General features: G+C 39.2%; 1 protein-coding gene across 1 annotated transcript; it reads right to left on the bottom strand.

The window, feature by feature from the left end:
* Window positions 1–2,807: 2,807 nt before the first annotated feature.
* LOC110115754 lies at window positions 2,808–5,795 on the bottom strand. The gene is made up of 3 exons (XM_020849112.1): window positions 5,068–5,795; window positions 4,911–4,966; window positions 2,808–4,825 (listed from the first exon to the last, which is right to left on the bottom strand). Exons 1-3 carry the CDS (start codon window positions 5,793–5,795, stop codon window positions 2,808–2,810), a joined length of 2,802 nt encoding a protein of 933 aa, XP_020704771.1.
* Window positions 5,796–10,828: the final 5,033 nt, after the last annotated feature.

The raw sequence follows: 10,828 nt of genomic DNA, 5'->3' as shown, positions 1-10,828 counted from the left end.
CACTGGATCACTCTAGTATATAACGATCACAAGACTAGACATCGCTTATAGTGTAAACCAGCTGTCGCAACACATGCACCAGCCGCTTCCACAGCATACCTACTTGCTCAAACGACTACTTCGTTATCTCAAAGGTACGCTCGATTACGGTTTACCAATCTTAAAATCTAATCTTTCTCTTCAATCCTTTTCCGATGCAGATTGGGCCGGAGATCCTGTCTCTCGACGATCCACATCCGGCTACTGCTCATTTCTTGGTGATAAACTAATCACTTGGACCATGAAAAATTAACATACAGTAGCCCGATCACCAACAGAATCGGAATATCGGGCTCTAGCAGCTCTTACTGCGGACGTTCTATGGCTTTGTCGAATTCTTCAAGACTTTGATATAACTCAGACTCAACCCACAGACATGTACTGTGACAACACATCGGCGATTGCACTCGCCAACAATCAAGTTTTTCAGGCTCGTACAAAACACATCGAAATAGATCAAAAATTTATACGCGATCACAATTACACAAATCAGATACGGCTTCTTCCTATCAATACTACAGATCAGATCGCGGACATCTTTACTAAAGCACTATCAACGCCGCGATTCCTTCTTCTACGAAGCAAACTAACTGTATTTCCCGATCCATTAGTTTGCATGGCGGTATAAGTGCATTCAATTTATATGTAAATAATTAAATATTAATGAGCTGTCCTGTACTCATTGGTTGTCTTGTAAATACTTTCCTAGACATCTATATATATAGGACTACTTGTAATCCGTGATGAAGCTGAATAAAATATTTCTTTCTACTCTGCTCTTTCTTCCTGTTCTCTGTCTTCTCCGCCTGTTGTTGTTCTTCATTCACCAATATATGTGTACAACTTACTGTGTACAGCTGTGTATCATTTGATGTGGCGCATACTGATTACCCTCCGGACGGTCCGGTGAACGCACGTAATAATCCCTCTTAAATATGAAGGTTGGATATGGAGAAAAAAGGTTTAATGATCCTTCTACTTACTCATTTTCTTTTTTACTGTGAGAGGTTACGCCATCTCTTTCTTTTCTCTACCTCTTCATCTCGATCTTCTTTTTCTTCTCTACTGAGACAGCTAAAACTTCTTATTTCTTTTACTTTTTGTGGCAATAGCTTCTTCATCTCTTCTCTATCTTTTTCTACTCTCTTCTTCTTGCATTTATTTGTTCTATCTAGTTGAAGAAATATTTGTATTGAAAAACAATTTTAAAAAATAACAAAAATTTCGTCCCAAATGAATCCTTAATGATTGAAGGTCTTCCTGATCTTGCTACGAGACTCGTGCTCTTGTGCCCAAAGAAAGGTAATTATAATCCAAGAATGCTTTGTTATTTTCTTGGGATCGAAGTTGACTGCAAAGGGATTAATGTTTTCTTAAATCAGAAGTTAACTATGTATCAAAATTACTTGCTCAAGTTGTTTTTAATGGAATACAATGCTAATGATGATCTATAGAATTAATCTTCTTGCTTAGTATCCTAATGTACAACTTGTTGCAAGCCTTTTAACTACCTTGCCACACTACATTTGTTATGCAACAAAGGAGTATTTCGGACAGTTTTTTCGTTTTTTTTTTTTTTCAGACCGCAATTATACTTTTATTTAACTATGGCTTTTAGCTTCTTTTTCAATGTTTTTTAGAATTTTTTGTTGTTTAAAGCAGCTTGTTACAATTAGATCTCTTAATATGTGTGGCAGTTATTAAAAGAAAATTATTATTAGGCTTATATATATTCATAATAGTTAAAAAAAATTATTTTTCTGATAATAACTTGAAATATGTGTGACAGTTATTCATCTCTCAGTGTAAACCTACAGAGAATCCAGCTCCTGTTTGCTCATATGATAGTCCAGACACTTTGGCTTTTGAAAAATTTATTTTGAAAATTTTAATATTTAATAACAAAAGATTTACAGTTTGGGGTTGGGCAGATATGAAAATTTTGAAATGATTGAAATATGTACAGAAACAATAATTGAAATATAAAATGTTGCTTCTCTTCATGAAAGTGGCAGAGCTCATTTAGCGTTGCTTCACCTACTAACCTTTTTTAATTATTTTTTTCTTAAAAGCAGCATTCACGTGTCTGCATTTTTTTTTTTTTTGGGGTAAATTGAGGGCTTAGCCCATTCTATTAAAAAGAAAAAGATTACAAAAATGCTTGCCAGAAAAAATAAAGCAAGCAGCAAAATTGTAAAAGCAAAAAATTACATGTGATCTTCATAAAGGAAAAACTAGAAAAGAAACCCAAAAACAGACAGGAAAAACTGTCTGGCCGGGACTCAGAGAAAATTATAAATCATTGTGATCATTCTCCTTTGGTTGCCCGTAGACCATCCAAAAGGAGAGGCAGGTATCATCATCGTCCACGGCCCAAAAAACCTGCCAGTGAAGAAGGCACCCCTTGTCGGCAACGAAGCAGCAGCGTCTTGATGAAATTGGGCAGCAAACAGAGATGCCACCAACAATTATCATATAGAATTTAGGAACCTGCCATACACCATTCGAACCAGCACGGAATTGCCACAGAAAAAAAAGCAGAATTGATAACATTTTCAGCTTTACCCAACTTAGACTGATAATATCCTAATCTCACTGACCAAAAAACCTTCCCAATAGTGGTTAGAAACTTTCCCAATATCATAAAAAGGCAAAGCCAATCATAAAAACCCGAATAGAAATAGCATAACCCAAGACCACCACAACACAGCATTCCCCCAAGCCCGAAAATGAAGCCGAACCATAGTGACATTGAAGCCAACATGAATCTAGTTATAATAAATGAAAAGTTTCTCCCTGATAGCCTTTCCTCCTTTCCAGCTGTCCAGTTTAACATAAGCAATTCTAGTAATTTTTTTTGCTAAAGAGACCGCACAAGAAAAGGTCGCTTTATGAATTCTATCATTCCTCTCAGTCCAAATAACGTAAACAGCAATATTGAAAAGCAACAGAACAACGGACTTCAAGTCCCTGTTCACATCCAACCCATCTATATACTGAAGAGCTTGGCCCATATTAGGTCTGAATAGAAAACAATTCATCTTTGGGATAACCTTCGTGAGGACAGTAAAGGAGTAGTCACATTCAAACAAAAGGTGAGCAGTGGTTTCTGGGGTTTGATGACACAAGGGGCATAAAAAATCCTCTGTAATAACCTTCCTAATGTGCAAATTTTCTGAAGTCTTAAGGCCGTTAGAGAGGGCCAACCAGGAATAAACCGAATGTCTCAAGGAGTGTTTCTTGTGCCAAACAAGCGAAGCCCAATCAACTACATATTCATGACAGAAGAATTCCCTATAGAAATCCTTAAATGATGCATTTTCCTTGTTTTCCCAAGTAATGTGCTTGGTATTACTAACAGATATGGGAATAGAAGTAAAGAACTCCACAATATTTTGATTGAGGAAATTAGGAAGAGCCCAGGAGTCTTCACACATCCAAGTAGCGAGATTGAGGGATTCAGCATTGACTGATGAAAGGGGGAAATCTGGGAAGGAATCTGTAAAAGAGCCGTGAGGACACCAGTGATCCCAGAAGATGGCAATGGGGCTATTAACCAAAACATTAAACTTAAAATTGTGCTTGAACCAAGAGGCAGTCATTTGAATATTCTTCCAGAAAGCTGAGCAATTACGATTTGGAGGTTTCCATGGAGAATTGTATCTAATTTTAAGCCAATTGGAAAGCTGAGAATCCTGATTATACATCCTGAGAATAGTGACACAGTTATAGGCGGATCTTAGAGCTTGAAGAGAGGCAATACCAATGCCACCATTGGCATGAGGCATAGTAGTATGTTTCCAAGAGATAAGATGAAGACGTTTAGACTGATCTCCCTTCTGAAAAAGGAACTTGGAGCAGGCTTTATCAATAGCTTTAATAATAGTTTTAGGGATTAAAGCGCCTCTCACCCAATAAGCCACAAGATTGGTAATGGTGTATTTGATGAATTGAAGTCTACCTGCAAAAGAAAGAAGCTTTGCTTTCCATCCAGAAAGCAGGTTAGTAATTTTTTCAGTAAGTGGAGAGAAGTCGGATAGCTTGGTTCTCCCCAGGGAGATGGGAAGACCCAAGTAGGAAATGGTGGTGGAGCAATTGTGAATTTGAAGGGCAAGGGAGATGGCAGATAGATGAGATGCAGTGGGAGAAATGAGAAGGGAGCTTTTATTGAGATTGAGGAAAAGGCCAGAACAAGAGGAGAAGGTTTGGAGAATGCTCATAAGATTATTGCAGTTCTGAGTTTCGGCTTTACCAAAAATCAATAAGTCGTCAGCATAAGTCAGGTGAGTAAGCTGAAATTCACCGAATTGAAAACCCTGGAATGTGTTCGGAGAACTGTTCCCTTCAATAAGGCAAGATAAGGCATCCATTACGAAACAGAAAAGAAATGGACTTAGAGGGCAGCCTTGCCGAATACCAGAGGAGGAGCCAAAAAATCCATAAAGTCCCCCGTCAATGCAAATAGAGAAATTAATGTCACTAATACAAGCTCTGATCCACTGAATAAATAACATAGGAATCCCTTTTTGTTCCAACCTTTTAAAAAGGAATTCCCTAGACACCGTGTCAAAGGCCTTCTTAATGTCAAATTTAGCACAAAAAAATTTCTCCTTACAATTCTTCGTGATGAAACCAAGAACCTCAGCCGCAAGGATAGTGTTGTCCGATGAAACTCTATTAGCAACAAAGGCAGCCTGGCTAGGGTGGATGATCTCAGGCATAATTAGCTTGAGCCTACAAGCAAGAATCTTGGCAATAATTTTGAGGAATACGTTACACAGTGAGGCTGAAATCAGAACAACAAATACTCGGGAATGACAAACCTGGAAGAAGAATACTATCATATTCTACCTTTCTTCTTCGTTAATTACTGTACATAACTATGCTACTATGGCTAGTGCTAATTACCATATTAGGGGTAAGCAAACTATAAAAAAAAGAACAGTAAGCTAATGCAAAAAAAGGTAAAAGTAGCAGTCAAGATAGTGGGTTGTTAGAGGTAGTGTGGCATATCTGGCTACAGGAAACGGAATGATGCGGATAGCCACATCAGATCTCCCCCAGCTCCGAGAAGCTCGACTCCGACGAGATTTCCACCATAGGTGTGTTATCTCGCGAATGATAGCTATATATATATCAGCGACATTGAATGTAGGTGAAGTATGTATATCGGGAGGTAGATCTATCACATATGCGTTATCATTGATTTTGTGAAGGATGGAGAAGGGTCCCAATTTCCGGGGACTTAATTTAGAATATGTTCCTTGTGGGTAACGTTCCTTGCGCATCCTTATCATGACAAGTTCTCCCTTTGAGAAAGATTTGTATCGCTTATGAATGTCAGCATTTTGTTTGTATTTTAAAGCAGATTGCTGTAAGTTGGCTTTCACCGTTTTCAGAGTTTCTATGACTTTCGATGCGGTCTTGCTAGCAGCGGATGGACAGACCTTGTGAAGGATTGCGAGATCTACCATTTGATTAGGCAACTTGGTGTACACCACCTGGAAGGGGCTCTGGCCCGTTAATCTATTAGACATAGAATTGTAAGCGAACTCGGCTTGACTAAGCATGTCTTCCCATCTCTTCGGATTATCCTGCACCAAACAGCGGAGCACATTTACAAGTGTCCTGTTAACTACCTCCGTCTGTCCATCAGTTTGCGGGTGGTACGCAGAACTCAGCTTGAGTTCTGTATTCAACCTTTTCCATAGATCCCTCCAGAAATGGCTAATGAACTTGACATCGCGGTCCGACATGAGGCTTCGGGGTAACCCATGTAGCCTTACAATTTCTCTAAAAAAAAATGCTCGCAATGCGTACATCATCAAATGTCTTTTTGCACGGGATGAAATGCGCCATTTTGGAGAAGTGATCCATGACCACCATTATGGAGTCTGAGCCACGCTTTGTACGTGGTAATCCCAACACGAAGTCAAGAGATAAATCTTCCCAAATGGATTCAGGTATAGGTAACGGCATGTAGAGTCCGGTGTTCTGGGTTGTTCCTTTATACATTTAGCAAACATAACACTTCTCAATGAATCTGGTGACATCACTGCGTACCCGCGGCCAGTAAAAGCGAGCTTGAATTTGCTCCAACGTTATATCCCGCCCCAAGTGGGCTGATAGGCATCCGTTATGTAACTCACGAATCAATTGCGGGCGCCATAAAGAATCTGGAATGCATAGTGTATTCCCTTTGAATAAGATCGAAGCCTTGATGCACAGAAAAATCCCGTAGGGGCTGACCTGCAATACAAGTATTCTAGATTAATGAGAAGTCTTTGTCACCTTGGTATAAGTCCCTTAATTGTTGCAGTCCTGTTATCCCTGTTTGAAGATGTATTAAAAGTGTTGAGCGCCTACTCAAATCGTCCGCAACACGATTGCTCTTGCCGACCTTGTGCTTGATCACAAAGCTAAATATTTAAAAGAATACAATCCACCTGGCATGCATACGATTATTTTTTTTTTATTGTTGATATATTGCAATGCTTGATTGTCACTACATAGAATAAAATCCTTATGTAAGAGGTAATGCTCCCATTGTTTGAGAGCACGAACAATGGCATATAGCTCTTGTTCGTATGCAGACCATCTTTGTCGTTGCGGGCTTAACTTTTCACTAAAATATTCAACTGATCTCCCATCCTGAGATAAGACGGCTCCAATTCCCACCGCGGACGCATCCATGTCAACCTGAAAAGATTTGACAAAATCTAGGAAAGCTAATACGGGAGCCGAACTAAGAGCAGCTTTGATCTTCTCGAAACTCCTCTGTTGAGCCGCAAACCAAGCTAGGAACCAAGCTAGGGTGGGGAATTTTAAATAGTTAGTGATGGGGGCCATAATGTTGCTGAATCCCTTTATGAACCGACGATATTAATTCGCCAAGCCATGAAAGCTATTGACTTTCGTTATGGTCTTCGGAGTCCGCCAGCCACGTATGGCCTCAATTTTCTGGGGAGCTGTCTGGACACCCTCAGGTGTAAGCACAAAATCGAGGAAATGAACATTGTCCATGGCAAAATGACATTTTGCCAAATTGACGAAGAGTTGGTGCTGACGAAGGGCCTCCATAATTGACTTCAGGTGAGCAAGATGAGCTGAAAGAGAAGTATTATACACCAAAATATCATCAAAATAGACAATGCAAAATTTATCTAAATATGGTTTAAGGACTTCATACATTAGCCTCATGAAGGTAGACGGTGTGTTGGAGAGCCCAAAAGGCATAACTTTCCACTCGAACAAACCTTTCAATTATTTTAAACGCCGTCTTCCATTCATCCCCGGGATGAATTCGGATCTGGTGGTACCCACTCCGTAAGTCTAACTTGGAGAATACCTTAGAGCCGTGAAGTCTGTCAAGAAGATCAGTGATTCGCGATATCAAAAATCTTTATTTGACGGTAATACGGTTGATGGCTCTATTGTCTAAGCACGTCCTCCACTGTCCATCTTTCTTCGAAACAATTAGCACAGGGACGGCACACGGGCTCATGCTGGGTTGAATGAATTGTTTTTGTAGCAGGTCTTGAATTATCTCCTGCAGGATCACATGCTCACGGGGGCTCATTTTCACGACCCAACCCGACCGGGACAGATCCCGCTCGCATCGGGCCGCGTTGGAACTATAACTTGAAATCCATGATCTAGCTTTAGAATTTGCTTCAGAACTTTCTTCCAAATATTAAATAGACAGAAAAACACAGAGCTACTATAATCATCCAAATACAGAACAGTTCATCTATATTTTTTTCTTTCATCAAAACAATCATGTACAATATAATCCATGGCTTCAGACAGAAATAACATAACAGAATAGAAAATTCATGACTGTACAAAATCCAAAGTACAAAATACCTAATCTCAGATCAGACACAGAACTTCTAGTCCAAGACCTCCTTCCCTTTCCCAGAACTTGAAAACCACGTAGAAAACAAGGATGAGCTAACATAGCTCAGCAAGACATCACTCACCAATCTAAATCATCAGAAATTCACATCAGAAAATAGTTGTACGAAAATCATAGAAAAGATACTTGATCAACAGAAATCAAACAACTGATACAGAAAACTTAAGTCATGTCAAATCGGAGTTCAGAACAAATATCATAAAGCTTTCAAGTCACAGAGCAGATAGAATCGTACGGAATAATCAGAATCGTACAAAAATCAGATAAAATCACATTCATATCAAATAATTCTAATCAGATAATTTATAAAACAGATCATATAAGTCACAGTACAGATTATCAGATATCAAACATCAGATTTCAGATAACATATCACATATCAGATTTCAGATTCCCAGACCCTTACAGAATCTCTACGGATTCTGATCCCTTATGTCTCCCTTCCCTGACACTTACAGAATCTTGACGGATTCTGGCCCATTATGTCTCCCTTTGTGCTTATAGCGCCGGGACAGAACAGATATACAAAATTTCCGGAACATAGCTTATTTTCAGATTTTAGAACTCATTTCAGATTTTCCTGACACTTACAAAATCTCAAAGGATCCTGGCTCCTTATTACTCCCTTCTGATAGCATACAAACACTTCAATTCATTCAATGTATCAATTCAGAAAAATCAGAATTCGTACGAAAAATCAACGGCATAACGACAGTATACAGAATTTACACAAAATTCACAGATTCAGAAATTTACCAAATTATTACAGAATATCCACAATAACATTATAAGACTTTTACTGCACAGAAGTAATAATATCATACATCCAGATAAATTATTATTCGAATAAAACTTAGTAGAATTCAAAATACCAGGTAAAATCTTCCAGAACATACTCAAAATATGCATAATTATCATCTCAAAAACATACCAAAATTTATGCGGTAATACCTTTGTCAGAAGAAAATAATACCAGAAATTCGCTAACGGAAATAAAATCTGGAATAGAAAAGTAGTCAAAATTATCATTTCTGAAAATTGAGAAATGCAGAATGTGCCTTACCTCGAGTCGATCAACTTTTCCAACTACGACGACGAACGGAAATGAGTTGAAGTCGCTCGAAAATCCACTTTTCTTCCTCTTTCAATTGTTTTCTCTCTCCTGGACTTTTTCTCTCTTCAAAAATGACACCATTTAGATATTTATTAAGCAAGATCGTCCTGGACGATGTCCCTATTCTTCCCGGGACGATCATCTCTGGACTCAAATCGTCCAGATGAAAATAAATTCCAATTTCTTCGCCCCTGGACGAAACTCTCTGTTTGGTTCATCCCGACGGTTCGTCCCGACCCTTCCAGGTTCGTACAGACGAAATTGACAGATTCTTTATAATTTTCTTCAGTTCGTCCGGGACTAAGGCCAGTTCGTTTGGGACTAACAGCACTAAAAAAATAGCTTTTGAGGGGTTTTACACTCATCCTGTAATTTGGTAAGTTGGGGAGGCGGCACCAGGAATGAATTCAATTTGATGTTATAGGTCACGTAACGGTGGCAAGGATGAAGACAGTTCGGAGGCCATAACATCTTGAAATGAATCTAGTAGAATCTGGACATCTTTGTGAATGATGGGAGCTGGACATGTTACAACATCTCCCGTAATGAGAGCAAAAATCTGACTACTTTCTTCTTTTATTTGAAGTAATGAGTGTCCCGTGATGACATTGGCAGCAACCAGATTATTAGAAGGCTGCTTGCAACCGAATTGGTTATTTGGAACTAACTTGATTTTTCTTCCCTTCCAATCAATGGTATATGTATTGGCTCGGCCGTCATGGAAAGCTCCCGTATCATACTGCCAAGGTCTTCCTAGTATGATGTGATAAACGTCCATGTCAAGGACATCATAGGATATATAACATAAATAGCTCTTGCCAATGGTAAACATTGTTGAGTCTAGTGAATAGTTTTTTAGACCTAAGTTAATGTCCCAAGGCTAACCAAGAGGGGGGGGGGTGAATTGGTAATTTAAAAAATTATACTTCTACTCTTGGATTTTTAGAAAACCTTTTTAATTATTAATGCAAGTTTAATTTAAAGTTTAAAAAATAAACTTTTCAACCAGAGTAAACAACTTGCAATAAAATTAAATGCGTAAGAAAAATAAGAAAGAACACACCAGATTTATAGTGGTTCGGTCAAACCTTGACCTACGTCCACTCCCCGGAGGCACCCTCCGAGTATTGCACTAATACCACAAAGTGACTCTCCTTTTTCCCCCACAGCAAGGCGCCTTTTACCGCACAGGCAGGGCGAGAGCCTGTAAAAAATCACCTTCACTCTTCCTGGTGCGGTCGCGAGTAGCTGACTTCTTGTGACACTAAAGATATCTTCTTCTCGCAACTCCGATGGTACTGAAGTGCAAGTTTGCCGGAGCAACCGTGTGAATATCCCCTCCACACTCCCTTGAAATTCCCTTCAAGGATCTTCTCCCTCTCAAACTCTACCCTTTCCTCTCTCCCTTTCAAGTTCTCTCTTCTAGTTTTCTCCCAAAGAACGAAGACACAATGGCTGCCAAAGATACACTTTGTCGTCCTTTTACACTCTCCAAGTGTCGGCAGAGAACCGGGCCGATGTTGTTGAACTTCACTTGAGAGCCTTCAGAGGAGATGGGCTGAAACAAAGAGATCTTCTTCTTCAAGTAACCTTGTGAATCCCTCACAAACCCCTCACTTGATCTCTCACTCTTCACTCCCACAATCTCTCCCAAACACTTACACTCAATGTTCCATCTCAAGAGAAAACAACACCAAAGGCACTTTTAATAGTTTTTAGGACTCCTTATATAGAAAGGACATGAAAAACCACCCAAA

The sequence above is a fragment of the Dendrobium catenatum genome, unplaced genomic scaffold, assembly GCF_001605985.2.
Source record: "Dendrobium catenatum unplaced genomic scaffold, ASM160598v2 fragScaff_scaffold_262, whole genome shotgun sequence".
Lineage (NCBI taxonomy): Eukaryota > Viridiplantae > Streptophyta > Magnoliopsida > Asparagales > Orchidaceae > Dendrobium > Dendrobium catenatum.
The sequence above is the reverse complement of the archived record's forward strand: the minus strand, read 5'-3'. Positions and strand labels throughout refer to the sequence as shown.

Bases quoted from the DNA above. Each gene is read 5' to 3' on its own strand.
- LOC110115754 (XM_020849112.1), bottom strand. From the start codon at position 5,795: ATGTCGGACCGCGATGTCAAGTTCATTAGCCATTTCTGGAGGGATCTA. The intron at 4,967-5,067 runs GTTTCCTGTAGC...TTTTTTTTATAG, and splicing joins GTGGCTATCCGCATCATTCC to TTTGCTTACCCCTAATATGG. The intron at 4,826-4,910 runs GTAATTAACGAA...TTCTGATTTCAG, and splicing joins TAGTAGCATAGTTATGTACA to CCTCACTGTGTAACGTATTC.